Source organism: Gossypium arboreum, chromosome 10 (assembly GCF_025698485.1).
Source record: "Gossypium arboreum isolate Shixiya-1 chromosome 10, ASM2569848v2, whole genome shotgun sequence".
NCBI lineage: Eukaryota > Viridiplantae > Streptophyta > Magnoliopsida > Malvales > Malvaceae > Gossypium > Gossypium arboreum.
The window spans coordinates 3,322,733-3,348,566 of NC_069079.1; the positions used below are offsets into that span (position 1 = coordinate 3,322,733).

The 25,834-nt window shown below is 31.2% G+C and overlaps 4 protein-coding genes across 5 annotated transcripts; 1 reads left to right on the forward strand and 3 right to left on the reverse strand.

Moving 5' to 3' along the window:
• The first annotated feature begins 4,938 nt into the window (after positions 1–4,938).
• LOC108489596 (uncharacterized) lies at positions 4,939–10,171 on the forward strand. Of its 2 annotated transcripts, none has more exons than XM_017794252.2 (8): positions 4,939–5,242; positions 5,708–5,778; positions 6,756–7,075; positions 7,168–7,244; positions 7,337–7,373; positions 9,242–9,431; positions 9,527–9,815; positions 9,891–10,171. In XM_017794252.2, the coding sequence occupies exons 3-8, from the start codon at positions 6,769–6,771 to the stop codon at positions 10,035–10,037; spliced, it is 1,047 nt and encodes a 348-aa protein (XP_017649741.1). In that variant the 5' UTR covers positions 4,939–5,242; positions 5,708–5,778; positions 6,756–6,768; the 3' UTR covers positions 10,038–10,171. The 2 variants fall into 2 exon arrangements, with proteins under 2 accessions (XP_017649741.1, XP_052876094.1); XM_053020134.1 differs by lacking the exon at positions 4,939–5,242 and adding an exon at positions 5,261–5,336.
• A 154-nt stretch (positions 10,172–10,325) lies between these two features.
• On the reverse strand, positions 10,326–14,404 carry LOC108489595 (uncharacterized). The gene is made up of 4 exons (XM_017794251.2): positions 13,832–14,404; positions 12,149–13,271; positions 10,903–12,069; positions 10,326–10,813 (listed from the first exon to the last, which is right to left on the reverse strand). Exons 2-4 carry the CDS (start codon positions 13,163–13,165, stop codon positions 10,775–10,777), a joined length of 2,223 nt encoding a protein of 740 aa, XP_017649740.1. The 5' UTR covers positions 13,166–13,271; positions 13,832–14,404; the 3' UTR covers positions 10,326–10,774.
• Positions 14,405–17,486: 3,082 nt separating this feature from the next.
• Positions 17,487–18,467, reverse strand: LOC108488580 (abscisic acid receptor PYL11). Its single transcript, XM_017792870.2, has one exon. The coding sequence runs from the start codon at positions 18,236–18,238 to the stop codon at positions 17,705–17,707; it is 534 nt and encodes a 177-aa protein (XP_017648359.1). The 5' UTR covers positions 18,239–18,467; the 3' UTR covers positions 17,487–17,704.
• A 3,046-nt stretch (positions 18,468–21,513) lies between these two features.
• On the reverse strand, positions 21,514–23,713 carry LOC108488288 (F-box protein MAX2-like). Its single transcript, XM_017792575.2, has one exon. The coding sequence runs from the start codon at positions 23,573–23,575 to the stop codon at positions 21,623–21,625; it is 1,953 nt and encodes a 650-aa protein (XP_017648064.1). The 5' UTR covers positions 23,576–23,713; the 3' UTR covers positions 21,514–21,622.
• Positions 23,714–25,834: the final 2,121 nt, after the last annotated feature.

Below are 25,834 nucleotides of genomic sequence, written 5' to 3' on the forward strand. Positions count from 1 at the left end.
ATGTTATTGATAGATTAAATTTTAAGCCATTATTATAGGGTTGTTTGCTAAGAAGAGAAGTAATTAATGGTGATTATATTGATTATCGAGACGATAATAAGAGATTAGGTTGTTAGGCGAATATAAAAAACTATAACCAATTTATTAAAGAGTATTGGAATCATCTTTGCATTAATGGTCAAACCCTTGAAACAAATGGAGATTTTGCTTGACTAGAGTTTTATCTTATTAATTTTCTTCAATTTTAATTATTGTTTTCTTGCTAGTTTTCAATTTAGTGCTCTTTAAAAACAACCCATTTTATTTGTTTTAGTTGAAGGAATATAATTACTACCGATTTGATCTGTAGATTCGACCCTACTCACCATTAACCTTAAAGTTTCATTTATTTAAGTATGTTTATTTTTGTAGGTCTCAACATCCTATCAATTGTTGGTTTGGGGTAAGGGCGTGTCGATAACTTGATTGTGGATTTTCTTAAGTTATCATTTTGGTCAGAGGGGAAATGGCGAATGTGTTAAGAATTAATGGTTGCTAAGTTGGTTAGGTCAAATGTAAGACATGGGGTTGAGTGTGACTTTGATAAGATTTGGGGCTTGAGTCATTGTTGATACTGATTGGATTATTAGTTAGAGAGTGATGTGCAAAGATTGTGCATCCAAAGTCTAAACTTGTAAACTTCCGAATAGTTCAATGACCAACTTGTAACTTTTTAAAATTGAGTGACTAATGTGCAAAGGTAATAATAGGTGAGTGACATTGGGTGCAATTTACACCATGAAGAATAGTGAGTTAACGACCACATTAAATGTTCATTACCAGGTTAACGAAACAGTGACTTAAACAAAAACATTCGAATAATTCAACGACCAACTCATAATTTTTTAAACTTGAACGACCAAAGTAGAAACTTATTAATAGGTAAGTGACATGGACATAGTTTACCCAATTTAGTGAGTGAAGAAAGTGTTCATCTTAAGATCATTACAACCACCTCAGCTGCCCCAAAATTCCAATTTTTCTTTTTATTTTTATTTTTTATTTTTATTTTTATTTTTTGCGGTGGCCATTGGCCATTTTGTTTCTCCCCCATGGTTATGGAAACACTTGATAGGTAGGAAATTGGCTATGTTTGCTGATTATGTTGGTTGGTTGATCGCATAATCGAGCATTCTTGTGGGTGCAAAAACCCTAGAAGCTTGTAAATCTTATTACACAGGGCTATATCTATATGAAATTTAGATGGTGCTGATGAAGTTTAAACCATGCTTGGAAATGATTGCTGGTTGGTTTTTCCTACAAAGGAGAATATCACAGACAAGCATGAACATGATTTGGAACACATGATATGCTTTTAAATTGTTGTTGCTATGTGGTGTGAACTCCAATTAAATGTTATTAACGTTCAATATGGGGATTTACTCTCGGCAGTTGATTATTATCACTTTTGGATCACACATTTTTTTTTTCCTGTATGTTGGAATCTTAAAGAATATTCCTTTTACTATAGCCATCATGCCATTCGGGTTTTTTTTTTTTTCACTACAATAAATTTATCTTATTTATGTTGATATTTGTTATAACAAACATCGATAATGACGGTAAAATGATCGCAAAGAAATAAGAAAAAAATAAGAATACAAATTTTACGTGTATACCATTTTGGGAAAAAATCACGAGCGGACTCAACTTGTGCGGTATGGTCACAAAAACTCTATACTTGTATATGGCCCTTAGCCTCTTGCCTCCACAAATTCTCTTATTTTACCACTGTATTTATTTCTTTAATAAATGACGAGATTCAGGTCACACAAATTTTAATAATATTTATTTTATTTCATTATTCTCACATAATATTTTATTTCATACAAGTATTCTTGTGCACGATGAACATTATTTTTTTGTTATTTATGTCTATGTTAGGAGAAACAAACAAGTAACACTTTTTCCTTGGGCACATTGACACTTTTTGTCTCTTTTCTTTACTTCTCTTGGAAGACTTGTAACCAAAGTCTTTAAATTGCCCAACCCTCTTTAAGACAAAATATAGCTATTAATTTACTTATTTAAAATCAAAATCAGGGTGTATGTATGTATATATTCTTAATTACATTCCTATCTATATTAATCTCTCTTTAACTAGCCCCTCCATGTGCAAGCATTTGGTTGCATATAATGAATTTGGTCCTTGGAAAGCTTATTTTGCAATGGACCAACAAAGCAAAAGAATGAAATCACTTGAAAAATGCCCTATAAATAGTAGAAATGTAAGAGATGATGGTGAACCAGGAAAAGCAATGGAAAAATTAAATGGATTGCTATGGGAAAGGGGAGGTAGGTGAAACTAAGCATCTAGGGGAATAAGAGCTGTTGTTTTCATTGAGCAACTTTTTTTAACGAGGCATGTCTTTTTTCTATTGAGAAAAATGAATAAAAAAAAGTAAATCCCTAAGCCCTGGATTGCATTGATATTTGGTGAAAAATTAAAGTTCGATTTAGGTACAAGCATTTGAATTTCATGGAATATTGATGTAGACAAATATTTATGTCTACACTATAATTTTTATTTAATAATTAAAAAAAGGTTAAATTCATTCAATATAGCCTGTAAAAACAGAAGGAAAAAATGTACATATACTAATCAAATTATAATACAGGTCAGTCCACATGTACACTTATAACATTTTTATTGGTTGTTGCCAAGTCTGCAGGTAAAATTAACGATATTAACGGTTTGGGTATCACATTTCACGTTTGAGATTTTATAAGAGAAAAAAAAAAAAGCATGTATCAACGGTAGGGTTCAAGAATGAGGGGGAAAAAGTATTTTTTTTCCAGCCGTTCTAGGTCATGAAGATGGGTTTCTTTTTAGTACTTGGATCATAGATATATTAGGTTGAATCTCAAATTAAATTTCAGGTCGGATTATTTTTATTATAATTATATATAATAATTATTCTCTCATTTTGTTAAAGGAGAATTATAAAGTGATTATTCTAAAATAAGTTCACAAATATAATTTATTGTATAAGCTTTAACTTGATAAATTGTTATATATAATTATAATAAAAATAATTCCAACCAATATAACTATGATCTAAGTACTAAAAAGAGCTCATCTTCATGACCCGGAGAAGGCTGGATAAACCCTGCTATTGATACTGTGCATCAATAGTGGTAAATAATTATAACCAACTACTCATATGAATATGACTTCAATTAGCCCTGGCATGGGCTAATGATTGTTTCCTAAAAGGATGCACTTTTTTATGGTTTTTTTTAATGAAATTTAGTATTTCTTTTCAAAGCTTATATTTTGTATTGGTTATGTTTTATTCTTTTTCACGTCGATCAAATTCAGACCGTCGTGTCTATAGTGGGAAAAGCAGATGAGGCAATATGGTGAGCCGGCCGGTTCTTGCGTGATAAGGGACCAAACAGGAAGACTAAACAATCATAAAGAAACAAACAGAATAATAACAATAGATTACTGGTAATAAAAAGTTGATTTATGGATTTATCACCTTTTTTTTTATTAAAATAATTCTTTGAAAGATTCTCAAAGTTTAATAATGTCAACTCCCATGCAAAGGAGAAGACAACAAACAAGTGTTGTTCCAAGTTGTTTTGTCTCTGTTAATAAATAAAAAATTTCTTACTTTTAAATCCTTAAAAAATCGATCTATCATCGCTGTTCTTGGAACATAAATATTCATTCATATGTCACTCATAACGAGCTACTTTTGGATGTCATTTACCCCAACCTAATCCTTCAACTTATTCCTTTTCTATTTATTTATATAAATATATATATATATATGAAAGATTAGGAGAAGACAAAACAGTCCAAATTTCTATTTTCTCAGCATGGGAAAGTAAACCCTTTTGATGTTAGCAAAAAATACTAAACTAATCTCATAACATGTTGGATTTTATTATTGGACCAAAAATCATACTGTATTAATTCTAGTTTTAATCTATGGTTTGATGTAAGGGTGACTTAAAAATTAAACAAAGTAAAATTTTCTCAAATTCTTCTACATATATATATATGTATATCAATATTCTTCTTTGCTCATTTTTTCTGCTGTTTGAAAATTGAAAAAGAAAAAAAAAATTTAAGGAAAACGATTGAGGCAACTTGTTTGAAAAAAAAGAAAGTAGACCCACCAAAATTGACTAAAATGTTTCTTGACCCCATAAAATAATTCTAATTTTATTACAAGGACGACCCTTTTTTTTGCCCAAAATCAACAAAGTCATAGCAACATATAAATTAAAGTGGTGGACTCTAAAGTAATAAGAACATGGGGACAAGACAAGGGTGCTGCTCTGATTTAACAGGAATCTATAAATTTGAGAAATAAAAAGTCTTTGTTTAGGTAGGAATAAATTGATGGGTTAATGAAGAAATGACCCATATAATTTTCTTACCAAAAAAATGGTAATTTTATTTATGTCCCATTTTGTTAAATAAAAAAAGAAACAAGGAGTGGTCAAACAATTAGTTTAATCCCCAAAGAAAGTGAAAACTTGGAGAAAACAAACTTTTAGTTTTGATCCTAAATTTTTATTTTAAATTTTTTAAAACATTAATATTATATTAATTTAAGAAGTTCGAACATAAACTGGAACAATATATCTAGTTTTTAATATGTATCGACTCATATCGATTGAAATGAAATTTTAATATTTTTTATTTTTACAATTATATTTAAAATATAATATAATCATTTAATTGAAATATTAAACATAATTGATAATTTTTAAAATATAATTTTATTGATAATAAAATATAGAAAAATACACCAAAACACACACTAATAGTGACAAACTATAGGAGTAAGGAAAGGCATGAATATGCAACAGTGGCAATGTATATCTATAATTGGAAAGACTGATTATTTTACATTATAAAGAGAACAAGTGGATGGTGTCTAAACATGGTTAATTTTTATTTTGTTTTAAACCATAAATATAGATGAAGGTCTTACAATATATATATTGATGACTTAAAAGACCAGGGTTCAATGAAACCCAGACCAAGTTGAAAAACCTTACCCAGATTCCTTTTCCTTCTCTCTCTTCACCATTTGTTTGAAGCCAATCTCTCTCTCTCTCTCTCTCTCTCTATGTATATATGAAATATCATATGCTTAAACCAAGTCTCAAGTAGAAGAATAATCTGATGATCAACAAGTTGAGAGGAATATAGGCTTCAGGAATCTTCATCTTCTGTATGGTAAATATTTGTATCTTTGAGGGAAAAAGAGAAGACATGGTTTCTTTGTTGTGCCACTGTTTCAACTTTTTTATATAATTAAAATCTTTTTAGGGTAAGTTAATTGTGTTGTTCTTTGTCTGTGTCTGGGGATTGGATTTATTTATTTCCCTTTAAATTTTAAAACTAGGGTATGGATAAGTAATATGGAAGTGTGTTCTTGAATGAATGAATGAATGAAAGATGATGTTTACCAGGTGATGATGAGCTGCTTTCCACTTCTTCATTTCTGAAATAATTTCTTTTTATCATTTTCCACATAAATTTACATATTATTTTTCTTTTTTCTTTTTTTTTTTAGGGGGGTTCATAATATAATCATATCGTATAAATCAAAAGTTGAAAATATCTTCTAAAGTTTTTTCTTGCACAACATACCATTTGTGTTATCAGATTAACATATGATAGCTGTTTTTATTTTTGCAGAAACTGAGATATTACACAAATCTGTAAGGTTGGCTTCATAGTGTCACTCAAGCAAAGATTTAGGTCAATATGTAAGTGTGACTGTGACATCTGACCCTCATTTTCTTCTCTCCTGCATTAGTACCTTCAGCAATAATAATGAATTTACCTAATAAATCGTATATATGTATACTGAAATCTAAAATAAGATGATCTCGAATAAATTTTTTTTTCATCAAGCTCTAGAAAGAGTTGTTTCTCATAGAGAAGGCATATATGTTCTACATTTTGATGTCCCATAAATGTTGTAATAATTAAAAACCCTTTGCACACTGCAATAAGTATGTGCAGGTAAACCTATCACTTAAAAAAAATGTCATTACATCTATTTAGATCACCTATATGGGGTGCAGTTGAGAGGTTTTAAAACTCAGCAAATGTTGGAAATTGTTGCTAATTATTGCATATTACAACACCTTAACTATATCTTCATCTAAATCATTTAAAAGCTCCAAGTGATGGGTTTTGGTATTTAGGTTTATTGTCTTGATAACTGATTATTGGTATGAACTCTAAATTGTGATTTATTAATCGGATTTCACGTTTTTTAAAAATAATTTATGTTCAAATCACAATTACATTAAAAAAAATTAACATTAAGTCTTGGATTCAAAACTCAAAACCTTTATCCCATAACTTTCAGATTTTATTTTATTGATTCATTGCATGTTTAATTCAAGGGTCCAAGTTTATTAAGTAATGTTGGAATTGGTAGGTTGCATACAAGTAATGTCTTTTATTATTCATAAAAGATGGTTTAAATGTAACAAAATAGTAGGAGTGGATTCAGCTGCAAATTTGAAGAAGTTTTTTATTAGACATTATGCAAATGAATGCTGCATTAAGTAAACAGATTTGACAGTTAAGGGTATAATTAATAAACACAAACCAAGACTGTTTCTTTTATTTTCTTGCATGATGATCATAGAGGAATTTGTGTGCCATTGCAATGGTATATGATGCTATTTGTTTCACTTGCCTTTTAATATCCCTTTCTCCATTTTTCCAGTTCTCATCAAGCAATGATAGAGATGCATGATGAAGAACAAGGTGAGGATGTGTGTGCAATGCCGTCCCGGTCCCGTAAGTGTTCGTCCTTCGACTTGAATGACGAAGCTGGTAGTGAAAGGGATTGTATCGGTGAAACCAGTGTCGAAGAGGAGATTGAGAACATAACTGAAGGGAGTTCAAGCAATAATAACAATGGCAATGGCAACGATAGAAGAAGAGTAAGGCAATACGTACGGTCGAAATTGCCTCGGCTTAGATGGACTCCTGATCTGCATCACTCATTCGTGCGTGCTGTTGAAAGGCTTGGTGGTCAAGAGAGTAAGTTCATCAAATATTAAGCATCATTTCTTTTCCTTCTGAAAACTTTTCTGAAATCATAAATTTTTGTAAATGATTTTAAATTGTTGCAGGAGCAACTCCAAAGTTAGTTCTGCAATTGATGAATGTGAGGGGACTCAGCATTGCCCATGTAAAAAGTCATTTACAGGTAAAAGAAAAAAAAAAAAAAACCATTTTGATTTGATATTTGCTTGCAATAGTTTCAAGTTTTCAATCCATTGATGATATTCTTGTTTTCAGATGTATAGAAGTAAGAAGCTTGATGAGGCTGGACAAGGTGAAGTTCTTTTTTCCTTCTTATTATTTACTACTTTCATTTCATGTCATTTTATAAAGTAAACCTGAAAGTATATGGCAGTGGTAAAATTACGGATTACATTTTGCCCCTTCTATTCATGAAATGGACAAATTAATCCTTGTACATTAGGTTAAAGAGTGAACTGGTATTTTTATTAAAAAATTCATCCATTCATGCTGTTTAAAATTGGTTCAAGTAGTTAGATGAGGTACACACCACATATCATTATCTAGTTTTTTTTTGTTGGTTACGACCATTTTTACAGTATAAATGGATACATTTTTAACAGAATTAACAATTTTGCTCTTTTATTTAAAGTACAAAAACTAATTTACCATTTGTAATAAAGAAGGAAAAATGCAATTTGACTCCTAATCTAGAGGCCTCAATGGTAAAAGTATGATAGTTACAATTTTAGGGCTTCAAATTCTTTTTTTTTTCATTAAGGGCTTCAAATTCTATTCTAAAAAATGTGTGAATCCTCAAGAATCGATTATATATTAAAGGTTAAATTTTAAGGATAATCCGTGTATTTATTAATTTGTGTGGATTTAATTCCTCTACTTTTATTTGCTTAAAATTAACTTCTCTACTTTTGGATTTTCTCATTTTCAGTCCCTTCATTAACTTTTTCAGTCAACTCTATTAAAAATTTTGTAATCACAAATTTAGTCCCTCAACCTTTATAACTTTTGTTAATTCAATCCTATTTTTTATATTTTTACTTAATTATTAAAATGTAAAAATTATAAAAAAATTAAAAATATATAAAGTTTAGCATATTGGCCAATAAATTAAAGATAGAGAAAATACTTACTTAACCTCAACTTTTAAATAGATCATAAGTTTTTGATATAATCAAATTCTATCATTTAACTTTAATTATTAACAACTTAAGTCACTTACAATAACCTTTTAAATTATTTTAACGAAATATCTGAATCCACATTCCTGTTTATAACATGTAAAAAAAAAAGACATGAAACTTTCTTTCCTTTCTACTTTTGAGGTTTCCATTTTTAGAAAAATGAATGTTTTGTTTTAGTTTTGGTTATTAGGGGAAGCCATGAAGGAATATTAAAGAAGCAAGTAGGAAGAGTTGTAAGATGGACTTTTTTCAAAGTTTATTATTAAGAAAATTAAATTTTCAATTATGTAAGAATAAATTCATAATTAATTGAATAGTGATTTCTAATTAGAGGTGATTATATTAAGTTTTAGTTTTTTTTAATTTTCTATAATATTTTTAAAAAAAATTAATAATTGAAGCAAAAATAAAAAGAGTCTTTTAGAAAATCTACTCGTGTTTTGTGCACTGTTGAATCAAAACTTACTCGTATCTGCTTCTTGTAAGTGCAGTGCTCGCAAATACCTAACTTTCAGATAGACTGAAAATGAGCAATCGAAAAGTAGAGAGACCAATTTTGAGCAAATAAAAGTAGAGAGATTAAATCTGCACAAATCGATAAGTATAAGGACTGTCCTTAGAATTTAACCTATATTAAAATCATATTTTCCTTTTAAATAATAAATTATTATTTGGTAGACCTAAGCTGGAATTCTTTTAATTCCTTTATTTATATTTTATTTTATTTCTTTAAATACAACTTAAAATAAATATCAATTAAAATTACACCAATTTTATTCTAAAATACTGAATTGTAAAACAAAAGTAACTAGGTTATAAAGTGTTAGATAGGATCCAAATATAAAGTGTATGCCCGAAAGAAATAAAATTCATGAATAACAGTGAACCATATCATATATTATTATTACATGGAAGGAGTTAGATTAAAGGTTAATAGTATTGTACATTCAACTCATACAATATTTGCATTGTCATGCAGTTTTAAGCCAAAGTAAAACAGCAATTCAAGGAAAGGGTGAATTTGGGAGCTTGTTGTGTCAGGCCATTACTACCTTCAGTCCCCATCATTATCATCAACAACAACATTTCAGAATGGAAAATGGTGGAATTGTTTTAGCCAGTGAATCTCTTGATGGTAGCGACACTACTTTCAAAGCTAACTTCCCAAGGTGATGATGAAACCCAGAAACTAATTATTTCCCAAGTTTGATTTAATGCTACACCATTTTTGTATACTTAATGATCCCTCTCTTTGTATGCATAGGCACCACCAATTCCCAAATTCTTTCATAAGCAAAACCTTTGGACAAGAAAACGGCTTCTACATTCAAAACCAAATTCATGGAACTGGACCCATTAGAGCAATGGCAAGCAGGTTTCTTGAAGAGAAGAGATGGCATCCTTTTGAAAGGATTAGTAACAGATGGAAGGTTAATGGAAATATGTACAAGGACATGCAGTCTCAATCACATTGTTTTTGGCAAAGATCAAGCTCAGATGAAGACAAGCATGAACCCTTGACCAAATTCAGTAGCTGTAGAACAGAGTTTGAGGTGATAGTTATGCTTGCTAAACTTGTTTACATATATAATGAGCATTGATTAATGTGTTCTTTATTTGAAATGCAGTGGAATCAAGATAAAGTGCTCAAGGACAGGGAACGGTTGCCTGATTTGCAGTTAAGACTAAGCCAAAGAAATGGAAAATTTGATGAAGAGAAGAATAACCATTGTAAAGGAACACATGAAATTAGCACTCAGCTTTCACTTTCTTAATCATGTTGCTAATGTTTGAGGTGCTTTTGGCCTATACTTGATGAATATGAAGGTTTGTGAGCTGTAATTGACAATTTGTTGTGTACTGTAGGGTGTATATTTTCATCAATAACATTCATGATTTTGGCTTTGAAGATTAGATGTCAAGTTCATGCATGCATGGTGAAACTAATAATGATGGAATGATGATCATCTAAACCTATGGGGTTAAGGCTTAACAAAGGGGAAAAAAAAGCAAAAGAAATTATGGGGGGTGAAAGATCTTAAAAAGCCCAAAAGAACAAAGAATAGAAAAAATATACAATAGTTTGATTACTATTTTTGAACAATTTTCACTCCAAGTTTTGCTTGTAGTCCAATATATTTTTCACAACAATCTGTTGAGACCCGAGTGCAAGACAAGCACCACAACCAAGTACAAAAGGTAAAAAAGGAAAAAGAAAGATCTTTGTGGTCATTACAAGATTCGAATCGGACTTTGACATAACAGCGGCCTCAGCCGGCACTTATGGGTGATGTATAGGGAAAAAGAAATGAACAACTTACAAGCTTGTACAATAACAAGAGCTAACAAATCCGGTTGCCCATAGAAGGAGAGTGGAAGGAGAAGCTCTTGGAAGAAAGAAGAAAAATGGTAGGCTGCTGCAAAATCTTAACCAGCTCTGACCACGTTGGAACCGAAACTGCGAAACAAAGGCAGTGAGTGCAAGGAATGCAGTGATGCTCTCAGTGCTTTTTCAAGTTTTTGATTGCTGAGAAAAAGGGGTTACTAGTTCCTGCGATGGACACAAATGTTAGAATTTCATATAGATAAAAGATCTCATTAGAGAATAGGATATCGTTGTTAAAGAATGAAAAAGGTTACCTCAGAATAGCGGACATGATCATGATGCAAGTAGGAAGTTTTGACAATTGTTTCCCACTTGGTATCAGTAGAAGGTTCCTTAGGTTCTTGTTTCTTAGGTTTAAAACGAGTACCGGTGTAAGGCTGCAAAGATGATTTTCTAGATGTCGTTGAAGGCAGAGCACGCCAAAGCCAAGACTCGGATGGTGTTTTTGGCAAAGGAGGTGCAAGAGGAGAGTGATCGGAACCAGCCTTAGTTTCATCAGCAGCTTTCGAATCATCAATAACGGTAGGGGTCAGATTTCCATCAGCTCTGACTTTTATACGTTGCAAGGACTTAAATTCTTGATCAAGTCCTCCATTCTGTTTGAAGTAATCTATCATTTCTGCTTGACCTCTGAGATCAGGTTTGTCGGAGAAAGAAGATCGACTGGATTTGACTGACCCTGCGGTTTCGTATTCCAATATGCCTTTTCCATCCAAGAGACTAAGGCCTTTTGTATCTTGATTGGGAGATTCCATGGTAGCAGGTTCTTCCAACACTTTGTTCACTTCTAAGGTATTTGAATGTTTTCCAATGGAATCCATTTGGACTTTCGTATCCGAGGAATTGGAATTTGAACTTGCCATTTCATTCACAGTATCTACATACAAAGTTTTCTCAACTGCAGGGCTTAGAGGACCTGAGCCTTGTCTGCTGCTCTGATACGGTACTAATTCCTGCGAGTTGTTATTGCTTCTGGTATACTTAACCATCATATTAGCTTTGTATTTCTCAGCTTCTTTAGGCATGCCAAGAAAGCCCCCTCCACGGAACGGTGATTGAGGTCTCTCCCTACGATACGGAGAAATGCGAGCACTACCTGGAAGCTTTTTGGGAGGTGACTTATACACTATCTGCTGGTCATTTGAGCTGCTAAACTGATTTGATACGCATATCAGCTCTTTCCCTATCTCAGGGAGCCTAGGGGATTGAACGTCAGAATTCGGTTTGTCCCTCGAGAGCCTGGGTGATTGAAATGCAGTATCTGGTTTGTCCTTGGAGAGCCTGGGCGATTGAAATGCAGTATCGGATTTGTCCTTGGAGAGCCTAGGTGGTTCAAATGCACCATCAGATTTGTTCATGGGGAGCCGAGGGGATCGAACTCCCCTAGCTGATTTGTCCTTATGAACAACATCCCGAGCATTCTGCAAAGATTCTAAATACTTTCAACACACAAGCAGTGTGTACCCGAATATCGAAAATACAGAAAAGAATCATACTAACCTTCTCAGCAATTTGGCTGTGAGACTTCAAGTAGGTAGCTTTGCACGGTTTTGCGACATCGCGAGTAGAAGACATTGAAGAGTGGGTCCTAACTTTTAATCCAGGAACAGGATTTAAGAGGCACAGAGAGTTCTTGAAGCATAACCGAGGCAACAAGCCACAAGCTTTTCTCGATAAGTTGCCAGAATCCTGATAGTCAATGGATTCATCATCTGTTTCTTCTTCATCTACATCCTGGTTATGATACGGAACGATAGCTGTCTCATATTGATTAACAAGAGGTTTCCTATCCGCAACAACCAATTTCTTAACCTCTCTAGGTTGTTCGGGTGCCGTAGATTGTTTCCTTAAAGAATACTGAGGTGTCTCCAGGGCCATTGCCTTGGCAGCAGGCAAAAACCGACGCAGCATGAAATCCTGAGTTTGTGGATCGGTAGAGAATGTTCCTGATGGTTTTGCAACCAGGCCATCTAGTCCACTTAAACCACTTATACTACAATTCATGGAGAATGAATCTGTCGGGGACAAAGTATCAAGTGCATCAGAATAAACATCATCATCATCATCATCGTTTTCAGATTCCAAGACACATTTCTCATTTGTTCCGTCATTCAAGTAGTCTAATTTAGTCGCATTATCATTCACGGAATATGTTTCAGCTTGGGACCTAGCCATATTCTGCTTCACACAGTCATTCTCCACAGGAGGCTTCACGACTTGCAAAACCCGTCCTGGCGGAAGCCTCGGAGTACCAGAAGCTTCCTTATCCATCTCGAACACATGCTCAGCGCCACCTTTTGCTTTCCCAGGGATCTGTTCCCATACAAAAGGAACCGCAACAGGTTCGGTTACTTGATCCAAACTCGCATCCAAGCTATACCAGGGGAGAGCATCTCGTATAGCAGGGGCAGGATTCTCAATGATTTTCTGCTTATTTCTATCTTGAAATGAAGATGTCCCCGAAAATCGCCTCACCGATAAAAGTGGAGCATTAAAATTCAATTTCCTTTCCTCCATTTCAAGAAATTCAACAGTTTTCCTTCCAAATATAGCTCAAAAACTCAAAACATGGCATAGCAGATGATACATGTTGGATCATAAGTATAACACCATGGCAAAATACCTGTAAATATGCTAAAACTAATTATTTTAAGAACCTAGACTAATTGCAATGAACACCCAGTATACTTTATATCTCCATAATCTACCACCCTATATTGAATCAAAAGTAGAATTAATTACAGAATTCAATGTATTACATCCCCAACAACCAGACAAAGATTTGACTTGAAGTCCATTTTAGGAAAAAAAAAAGATTGTAAATTTATAAGATATCGGTAGACACCGACATTAAATTTCAGGCGACGAAAAAAAATCAAATGAAAACGCATTGATTACATGATCTGAATTTCATCTACTCTGCCATACCCATTATTGGAATCACCAAGGAAATTCAATCCCAGTAAAAGAAACCTTAAAAGACTGCCATAAATATTTCAACCTTTTCCAACAACAAAAAAATAAAACTTCATGTATAACAACATCGCTAGATTAACAAAAGAAACAAGAATCTTTATCTTTAACAAAAAAAAAAAAAAACTAGTGTTGGTTTCAAGTTTCAAACTTCGAACAACATAAACATATGTTGAACGTAAAAAGAAAAAAAAAAAAAAACATACATACCTGTGACAGTAAGGGAGAGATGAATGAGCTGATTGATGCTTTGAGGTTTTTTGAGCTTTGGGGATTGTCCTAAGATGGTGGCAAGAGTTAAGGGAATGAGTGAGGATAAAGAAAAGTGAAGAAAATTAAGAGAGAGAGAGAGAAAGGGAGAAATTGGACAGTACTGAGCTTTCTTTTTTCTTGAGCTTTCTTTTCTATGTATATGCATTTTGCATTTGAGAATTCTAAGAGACTGTAGATTCTATTTCTACTTTAACAGACTTTTCATTTCCTTTCTTAAATTTATTTTTATTTTTTATTTTTATATTATATTCGTTCTGTGGTTTATATATAGGTTCTTCTATTTTTACTATTTTTATATTATCCGTAGCCCATTGATGAAATTTCATGGCTTGAAAATAGTATCTCTCTCTTTTCTTTTCTTTTTTCTTTTTTGCAGTATTAAGAACAAGTCAAAGCTAAAAACTTTCGAAAAATGCATGAAAAATTACATTAAACAACAGAAACAAAAATGGAGTTAAAGCCATGATATTGTTAGAAATGGCTGTTTCTTAGATTTTAGGGCAAAGATGAAAACATGTTGGTTGGATTTTAGTCATTATTGAAGAGTTAAAGATGGTAAGGTGTGGTCACGAGCATACAGTTGAGGAGGGTATCAATTGTGATGGTTGATAAGCCAACGGTCCTTTTTAATAGTCAAAAATGGTTAAAATTTATGAGGATAAAAATATAAATTTCACGTTTAATTAAAAAATTAGTCGATTAAATTTTAATTTGATTAGTATGAATATTATTATTAGTATAAAAGATATAAATTTTAATATATTAAAATGTATTATCTTTTATTTACGAGTTAACGAGAGATTATATATAATTATAAATATTATATAAAAATAAATATAATAAACACTTATAATAAAATTGTTATAAGAATAATTTAAAAACTTAAATGGACAGTTTAGCTAGGAGCCAAGATCCCACATTTTCCTGTAGCTGCGTCCTTATCTTTCCTATGCATGTACTAGACTAATAATCCAATTTGAGTTATTTAATATGGCATAAAAAGAATATTTTTTTAATTTAAATATTATTAATATTAAACCGGCAATGTATCTGAAATTGAGTAGTGTGTCGACGTAGCTATAATCAATCATTGTGCATAATTAAATTTGTAAGAAAATAAGTAGTGTTTAAAATTAAACACAGTCAGATTTTTATTGTAAATAAAAAATAATGCATATTTAAACTCAATTCTTCTTGTATTAATAAATAAATTTTATTTTAATTATTTGTATTTTATGTCTTTTCCTATCATAATCACTTTACTTTTCTTTTCCTCTTTTCCTTTCAAACGTGACTGCTTACTCCACTATCAATTTTATTTTCTTTATTATGGTTGGTTGATAAATTGATACGACGACATTGACTATAACACAAAATAAAAACTTTTTAAATTTAATTTTATGTGATATAATTTAATATTTTGATTTTAATTTAAGTTGGTTTCATGATATAATCAACTTTTTTTATTATATTGATTGATAAAAATAGATGAGTAAATTATACTTAAAATAAATAAATTATTAATAAATTTATATTTTAGAAATTTGAATAGAAGAATATATATACTAGTCATTCTAATGGTCAGTGTTGAAAATTTAAAAGAAAAACTGTTTGGCTTTCCACGGATGTGTGAATAGAAAAGATCATAAATTAATTATTTTAATAGTTTAATTGTATTTTTTAATGTGATTGAATTTAATATTTGGTTTAAATTAATTTAGTTGCATGATATAATGACCTTTTTATTATATATTGATTGATAAAAAAAAAAGTAGATTAGATATCAAATAAAGTAGGCAGACCAGAATCCCTGGTTTAATTAAACACGCAATACCCCCAAAGCTCTTTTTGTCTTCAAATTAAACAGAGATGATTAAGTAATAAGAAAATTAGGGTAAAGTGGCTTTATAATTTGCCTAAATAAGCGGATCAAATACACATGTGTTAGCCATTTATCTTGCCTATGACCAAAATCCATATTCCATGGCCGGCATCAGGTGCTGAGAGAAACAGAGTGGAAATGTTTGCTTCTTACACATGGGACGGGCCATTTTTTTTCAAGTTTCTTTGTTTGTTTGCTTCCATGGCCCTCAAAAGAATTTGTGAGTTTCATGTCCCATTTTCATCAACAATATAAACTAAAGTGGCTAATGGTTTTAAGAGGGTTTTAACTTTTAACAATTTTATTTAATTTACTGTTATTTTTGCCCAAATAAGTATAGAAAATAGATTGTAACATGTACAAAAAAGAACGAGTGTAATCAATTCCAATTTTGAATGTGAATATAGGATGGGCCATGGGGGAGTGAGTGCTTTTACCTAAAGCAAAAGGAATTTGGTGTGGGTAAAAAGCTGAGAAATTGTACGTAACCAGAGGTCATTCCAATGCCCCAAGTGACACGCCGAGGAATGTAGAGCCCATCTCATCCATTACCGCCGACTGCACATGGTGGGGACTGGGGATGTTTTTTGGACTGCTCATCCCCACTTTACCTTGTCTCCCCCCATCTATATTATTTATCATTGCCTTCTAGCGAACCCCATCAAGGGAAGAGTAAGGTAAAGCTCAAAACTAAAAAGAAACCCTCAAGCTCAAGGGCCTAGATTGAGACAAGCCCAAACACCAAGTTGTGTTTGTCTATAAACTCCGGGCAACAATTAACAAGTCAATGATGTTTGAAGTTTCAATTGGACTGGACCGGCTAGTGACACTAGAAATCGGTTAACATATCGATTTAGAGAATGGTATTGAATCAATTGAAGTGAAAATTAGTACGAATTAATTGAGTTGGTTGAAAATTTAATTGAACCGGTTTTTAATTTTTTTGAATTTGTCATATTTTTTAATCGAATTGATCAGATCAACAAATGGATAGTCTCCTAAAAAATTGATGTTAGATACAGTGATAAGATATATTGTAATTTCAGAGAGTTCAAGTTCACACTTTAGAGGCGATATTGTTGAAAAAAACAATAATAAACTTTGAAATATAATTTTTTATGGACAGTAAAATAAATATGAAAAATGCTTTCAATCATAAAAAAAAAAAAAGCAACGAAGTAGAAGGGGGAAATAAATCAATTTAACCTACTAAAATTTATTAGCTTAGATTTGTGGATTTAGTCCATGTAGTTTAATTTTTTGATTTTCCATCCTGTACTTTTAGAATTTTAAAATTTTAGTCTTTACCAAATGTTAGCTATTAAATTCATTAGTTAAATTATGCTATTTTCAAAAATTGATGTGGCAAATATATTATCAAATGTGTAATATCATGTTAATTTGTTATTTTCACATTTTATTCACAAAAAAATCAGTTAATAGATTCAACAATTATTGTTTCAATCAAGATTAAAATTTCAAAAATATAACTATTAAAAATGATCTAGATGGAGAACATGGACTAAATCTAAAACTTTATTCATAATACATGAATAATAATAGCACTTAACTAAACAAATTTATCTATTACTGTTTGATCAAGACTAAATTTTAAAAATTTTAAAAAAATACAAAAATTAAAATTAAATAATTCAAAAAGTGCATAAATTAAAATGGATCAAATTAAACTACAACTACTAAATCCACCCCTTATAAAAAAAAAAAAAAAAAGCAGCACAATTTGACCAATTTATTATAGCATAAATATCAAATTATAGCACCTCCATACATACTATCGCCCTCCCCCAAAAAAACCCATTAAAGGGTTTCAAGAATTGGGAAGAAAATTATTATTTTGTAGCTCATCTCCTATAAATAAGGGAGAAAAAAAGTGACACGAAAAGCTTTATTCAAGAAAAACGTAAAGGTCATAAATTGTTTGAATTCGCCAATCCTTCTGTTACCCTAGCTAAAGACCTAAGATTACAACCAATTATCATATCAGCAAACGAACATGTATCTTCTTTACTATTCCCCGCTGGGACATCCACCACATACGACTCTACCACCACCGTTCTCCCGCCATTCCCTTCTTCTTCACTTCCAATTTCATGCAAACTAGTAGTGGAACGGTAATTCACAAGCTTATGGTCACCACCAATAATGCTAACCATCATAACATGCAAGTCATCATCTAATCGATCCAACCTCTCCATGCTCGTGGCTGCCGGCATCCCCGACACGACCATCACTTCACGTACACTCCCTATTCCACCGTTACCGACACTCAACGTACAGCTCTTGACGAACTGTTTGTAAGCTTGTGGGTTGTCGAAGCGGCGGAGTATGGACCATACTAGAGGAAGCGGTGCATCTATGGATTGAACCAAGCTTGAACCGCATTGGTTCGGTGATAAACCAAGAGTGTGATATTGGGTTTTTTTCATTATTGTATCTGCCATTGACTAAACTATACCCTAACCCCAAGTCCTGTATGTATGTTACCATTAATATATAGATATATTAGGCGGTGGTTTAAACGAAAGCATGCAACTGGAAGATCAGATCATGAGATGATGTAAAAGATAAGAACATTGAAAACTTCGAAAACTGGGAAATAGATATGCTTTTTTCTTTATGTAAATAAAGAGTAGAAAATGTGATAAAAAAACACACATGCAGGCAATGGGATTGATTGATTGATTGATTGTATCTGAGTTTGGATCTATCAGCTTTTTAAAGGTGTTTGGTTGCAAGTTGAAGGCAGTTACTTAATATACGTAACGTTGGTTGCACTGCAAACTGCAAAACAATGAGCCATGTGAATGCGCAATTTGCATTTCTGCCAATTGCGTATAATCAGAGTGGGCTTTAGCGGTCGTTACCCATGTGCTCTTCTACGCCTTTTAAAAGAATTGAGCTTTCCCACCAATCAAGTCTTTTAGTTTTGTCAAAAAATTTATCAAAAATTTTCTTCATATTTTTCAGGTCCAAAACAATAAATATTATATATTAAAAGATTTATCGAGTTGCATGGAGGAAGTCAAAAATCATTTTAAGGAGTCGAAATTAAATAATATTAATATTTTTATAATTTTAAAAAATTAAATTAAATTTTATTATTTTTAAGAGGTAGAAATTATCTTTACAAATTTAATATTTTAAATGGCTTAAATGAAAAAGTTTCATTTTAGGGCCAGTCCTCCTAACTACACCTCTATCGAGTTGATATATATTTATAATTTTTAAAAGACAAAACTTCAATTTAACCCTTACTAACTTATAATATATTTTTAAATATATTTTACCCTTTCATTTTATTTTTCTATAGCTGTTTTATCTTCTGATTTTCTTAACGGTTGTGGTCGGTGCGAAATTACCATGAAAAAATAGAGATGCGTGATGCTCGTGATCTTTTATCCACAACAAATTCAAAAATTTCAGTACTCTCGTGATGTAGTACTATATTTTACTTTTCAAAAAAAACTTTATCTTTATTTTTAATAAATTTTTTATTTCTATTAGATCCGAATAAACTTTTAATTTTTTTTAATTTGCATTTTTTTACATAACAATCTAAACAAAATTAAATTATGTTTGGCTATCAATATAATAATATGAGCAATATAATATGTTTATTTAATATATATGCATTAAAATAATTAGACACAAAAATAATTAATATAAATTTAAACTTGAAATTAGAAAAATAAATAAATATTTTGTAAAAATTAAAATATTTTTATTTTACTTAAAATTCATTTAATAAATAAAGTTTTCAAAGAATAAAATCTAGTAAGAATATTTCTTTTAATTTTTCCCTTTTTAAAAGAAGTTAAATTAAATAAATAAATATCTTAGAGTATCAACCCAAAAAAACAAAGTATAAACAAAAGTTTCTTTCTTTTCATGGTTTAGTAATATCAACAAAGGTTTGATTTTTAAAATGGCATAATGATAAATTTAATCTTTAATGTTTATATTATTTGTTAATTTAATTTTTTAATTTTTAGTTAAGTTCGACCTTAATCTTTTTAAAAAAGGTCAAATTTGACCACCAACCTTACAAAAGAGTAGATTTGTTATTTTTAATAAAAATAGTAACTAAAACATTAAATTTTAAACATGACAAATTTCGTATGACAATTCACGTGCACTTTATGTTATTTTTATAAACTTTATATATAGATTTTTAAAATATATTTATAATTTTTAAATTATTTGTTGATATAATAAATAAGATAAATAGTGTCATATAAACATGAAACATATGTAAACTGTCACGTGGGTTGCCACACTAATATTATTAAAAATTAAAATTTTAGTAAGTATTACTATTAAAAAATAAGTTAATTTTTGTTTTTAAATTAACAGCCAAAATTTAACTAAAAATATATATCAATTTAACAAAAAAAATGTAATTATCTCTTTTAAAGAAAATGGATCTAAAATTAGTGGTTCCTGGAGTTTTTGTTTTTTCTCATATTTCCTCCTTATTCTTTTTGTAGAACAATGCTCCTATATTCAAGTTTCTTTAATTTCTTGGGTTCGTTTTGTTCTATATACTTGTTGCCTTGGAATGGCCAAGAACCACTAGAAATGGTCCGTTGTTGGAATAAAAGAGAGAAAAAGATTTAACAATGACAACATGGTTTGGGTTTTTGTCCTACACATCGTAATTTTAAGGCCAGAAATTAAGGTTGAATCTTTTAGGTTATTTATATAAGAGTCAAAATTTTTAAAATGTTTATTTAGGTACTTAATTTTTATAAAAATAAAAATTGACATAAGGACTTTTCACGCACTTCAGCTCAATGTATTTAGAACAAAATACATGACAATTGAATCAAATATTGCTTGAAAATAAAATAAAATAATAGAAAAATAATTTGAGACCTAATATACGACATTTGAGAAGCTCTTATTTGAACACTTTCAAAAAGTTTTGACCTTTATTTGAGCACTTTGAAAGGTTTGACTTTCATTTAAGTATTTTGTAAAAAGTTACGACCTTATATGAGCATTTTGAAAGGTTTAACCTTTATGTGAGCAACCCTTAAAAGGTTAGGTCTTAATTTAAGAATTTAGCCTAATTTAAGAATAAATTACACTAGTAGTCACCCATCTATTAGGTTTATTTTTTGGTAATAAAACTATGACATGTCTCAAAAAGGTCACCTAACTATTTACAAATTTCTTTTTTAGCCACTCAATTATGAAAATTTACAAAATAGTCACTCAACTATTCAATTTTGTCTTTTTTGGTTACTAATTGGCTAATGTTGGTAGCTTTTAAAATTGGCATTATAGCAACCTTAACACTCAACATTTGCATATTGTGTAATTTAGTCTTTAGTCTTTTTTTTGTAATTTTGCCATTCTTTTTTACCCTTTCACCTAAAAAGTTAAAAAAAAAATTTATCAACTAAATTTGATTGAAAAAAATACAAAAAAAAATAGAAACATAAAAAATCCAAAACAATAAATTTCACTTTTGTCATTATTTTAAAATTAACTCTTAATGTCATAAAGAAAATAAAACTGAAAAAAATACCAAACCAATGTATAAACGTTGAAGGTTAAATTTTTTTTTAATGAAGACTAAATTGACATAATTTATAAATGTTAAGGGATAAATTTGTTATTATATTAATTATAAAAGCTGATACTGTTATCCTGTTGGTGACAAAAAAGATAAAACTGAATAGTTGGATGACTATTTTGTAACTATTCATAATTGGGAGACTAAAAAAGAAATTTATTACTAGTTGGGTAGCTACAATTGTAGTTTAACCTAATTTTAAAAGTGTTGTGAATCTGCCTTTGATAAAAATTCCAACAAATTCTTAATCAGGAACATGGCGGCTACTACTATTAAGAGCATCCTCAAATCGACAACAAGATCCTACCCTCATCTCTGTGATTGTATCATTGTCTGGTGCAGGGTAATAATCTTCTCTAAGTTGAACATCCCTCAGTGTCGGATTTCCCAACAGGAACATCATCAAGTGTTCATTGGCTGTTCCATGTATGAAAAGTTTCCTTAAACGCCCACACTGTGCCAACAATCCCGCTGCCGGGAGAAAAAGGCACCGTTGATTCACGTCGACGTCTTGTGCAGTCCAATAGTTGAGTTCATTGAGTGTCGAATCTTGTATTCCACTGAGGAAAAATCTCTCCCACGAGCTTAAATCTGTGTGTCCTACAGGTGCTGTAAGAGCATAACCTGTTACCCCACTGCAGTCTAAGATCATCCTTGTAAGATTTGGATAACAGGTTAAGCAACTTAACCCAAATGCATCCATGAATGGCTTTGGTTGATCCCTGCAATCGCCTTGGACTTTGATTTGTATCTCTTCTAGTGATGGGCAATCGTTTAGACCTGATAATGATAGTGGATTCAAAGACTCACCTACAGCAATCCATAGGGAAAGATATTGTAGCTTACTCCAATTTTTCAAGCTTTTTTCTTCTCCGATGATGCTTGCCCACACGCAATCTATATGGAGTTTTACTATGCGGTCTCGGATTGGTTCCAATGCTTGCAATGATGAAACTGCGTTGAGGTTTTTATAGTAAGAGATTTTCACATCAACCAACGTTTTGCGAAGATTATGAGTGAATTCCCACATCCCTTTTCTGGTGAGTTGCTTGCATCCTAGAACCTCGAACTTAGAAAGTCTATGGCAGCCATGAGAGATGGCTATCAGAGCTTTATCAGTTAAGTCAGTACAGTTCTTGATGGACAAAGATTCCAAGCCTTGGCATAAAGCGACCCCATCTGGTGGAGAGGCAATACCTCTACAGATTCCTTGGAACTGTCCCAGCTTTAAAGATTTAAGCATGGGGCATTTGGTATTAAGCAACTCCAATGCTGGCCATGTGTGTTTAACGTTGTGACAAACATCGAGAACCAGCTCTTCAAGTTGAGGCAATTTAGAAAATACGTCCCCAAGTGTAGCGAAGCTGATACTTGCATCTTCAATAAGGTTGGGTCTAACGTTGGACATTGAAGTTGAATCAGCAAGGTGAAGAAGAGAAAGGAGAGGACAATTTATAGCAAGAGTCAGCAAGGTTTGGTCGCTTATGAAACCAATGAATCGAGGGTTAAATATACATGTTGCCAACAATTTACGTAGGTTAGGACAACTAGCAGTAATAGACAAAAGCTCATGGGACTTGAATCCATCAGTACTTGAATCATGTTTTAAGATATTGAGATGGGAAAGAGAAGTTGCAATAGAAGGGTATGCTTGGATTACCGGTGGAAGATCTTCAGTCCAACAATAAAAATGTGAAACATCAAGTGATGAAAGCATCGGGCAATGGTCGAAAAGTGGAACTAAATCAGAACCAATAGGTGCAGCAGGCCAACGTTGATGCCAACGTACAAGCTTAACATGTTGCAAGTTAGGCCATTGGGAAGCTAAAAGATGGAGAGTTAGAGGGTTTCGGACATAAACGATGAGAGAAACAACTGAAGGAAATGCATGTCGAAGGAACTGAGCAAGTACAAGTGGGTTTGAAAACGAATCGAGAAGAGGGTATCCCCATGGGGAGAGGAAAGAAAGGTCAAGATGGGTAACAGCACGAAAGCAAGTAGGAAGGAGGAAGAGATTGCGGATATTACCGCGAAGGGTGAGGGATTTGCGAGTGGAGCGCTCGAGCAAGAGCCATTTGAGACACACGAGAGACATGGCGTTGCGTGTGCGAGTTTCAGTCTCTAAAGAGAATATGTTGGAGAGTATCACATCAGGTATATCATGGAGATGAACGTTGCTTGAAGTTCCAGCTGCCATTTTTTCTTTTTTCGCTTTTTGGAATATAACTTGAATTATTTTGCGTATGCGAACAATGGGCCTTCAAAGACAAGTGCCATAAGCTAAGATAAACGAAGATTCAAAGGAGGTCAGCTTGTTGAGGAAGATCAGTGTTGTGTGATCTGGACGAAGCTAAATATCTATCTATATATAGAGAGAGAACTTGACAAGTACAGCAACTCAGTTAATACATTTCCTGCTGAAATTTTAATATTGTATAGATAATTAAATTTGAATTTAAATTTTCAAAAATCATACATCTTTTAACTTTATAATTAAGTTGTAGATTTGGCAAGAATGTTAGACCATAAAGAATGTATCATATCCCATTCAAATTTGGCCAGTCTCTTTTTAAGATTCCATATGACTTTATATCTATAATGATGTCATGCTTGCTTTTGGGACTCCAAAGAAACAAATCTTGATTGAACTTCAACTTATAATTAAATTGTAGATTGAGTCTTAGTTCAGTTGGTATCAATATTGTTGTCAGTACAGGAAGACGTAGGTTTAAGTGTGTTGAACCACATTATACTCCTAATTACCGATTGAGAGGAACTATGGGTAATTTTAGGCTTTGTATCAAAAATAGCAAATATAATAGGAACCTATAATGAAATTATTGTAAAGAGATGAAAAATTAAATGATAAAAACCAAATAAAAAATGACTATTAAAAACATTACACATAAAATTGCACATATAAAAGTTCTAAATTATTTTATTTTTATGAAATTAGAAAAATCATGTGAAATTATAGTTTTATTAATAAAATAATAATATGTATCATAATAATTTTTTATTATTGATGTAATTATTTATATGAATTTTCTAGATTTATATAAATATTTTTAATTAATTTTTATAAAAATATATAATATTTCTAAGTCTATAAATTCGTGAAAATATTGATAAAAAGATTTTTCTAGTCCCTCTCAATATAGATATTAAGCAAATTGGTCTCTTTACAAAAAAAAAAAACCAAAGCAATTAATTCCTGTCAATTTCGAAAATGAGCAAATAAGACCAAGTAATCACAACGTTAATTTTTTTTGGTCAAATGTACATATTTTTTTTTGGTATAATATCAAATTTAGTCCTTAAAATTTATATATCTTATTAATTTTAACAAATTTAACCCAGAACCTTTACACATTCTGTCAACGTTTACACAAAAGATCTAAACATTGAGGGTTAAATTTGATATTATATCAATCAAAATCATGTACACTTGATAGAAAATATTAACGTCAGTAATTAATTATTCTTAGTTGCTCACTTTTAAAATTGATAAAAATTAAATCACCTTAATTTTATTGAGATAGCTCAATTTACTTAATATTGAAATTAAAAATACTAAAAAGTTTTTTACCTAAAATTATTTTTAAGTAGAGACACTTTTGCCTGTAGATAAAAGGAATATATTTATAGTAGTAGTACAAGCATCATGTCATTTTATGTACAACAACTAGGGGAGAAAAGATAAGGCAAATTTTGTCCCAATAAATCCCATTCAACCCTAATTTTTCACGAAGCATGAAAGCTCCACTGGCCGCTGAGTTAAATGGAATTTGTTGGAAAAAATTTATAAAAAAATTGTGAAACGTAAATAAATTTCGAGTCTTAAAATTGAGATAAAGAAATAGAATGGAATATAAAGTGATTAAATTGGTATTGGATTAAGACGTAAGTGGAATGTATTATTGTTATATTTTGTATCGCGAACTTTATAATATAACCTATGAATTTTATAGATTCTTTACACAGAATTTGACACATGTCTTTCAATGGATCAATGATACCATGAATCCATGGTTAGTTCACATGCACCTTTGTTAACACTAAGGCTATATGAGGATTATGGGAAAACTCAAAGTAATTAATTGGTAGTCATGCGAATATGTCTCATCTTAGGACATTACATCATCATTACTGTCAAGGATATCAAATCAGACTTCCACATTAAAATTCTTAATACGTGTAATTAAGTTTGTCCCTCAATATTAAAGAATCATGAAAACAGTTTATAGACTCACGTAGAACCTCTTGTTTTTCACAAAAATTGAAGTTTTTTTTTTCCCAATCCTCATTCCCTTTCCCTTTCATTGAAGCACTATCTTTTTTCCCTTATTCGCCTCATAAGTTAACAATTATCATTTTTTTAAAAGATTTTCAGTAAAATATCTTTGATTTATATGTAAGTGATTCCCTTATTTACCTCACAGGTTAACAAATATCA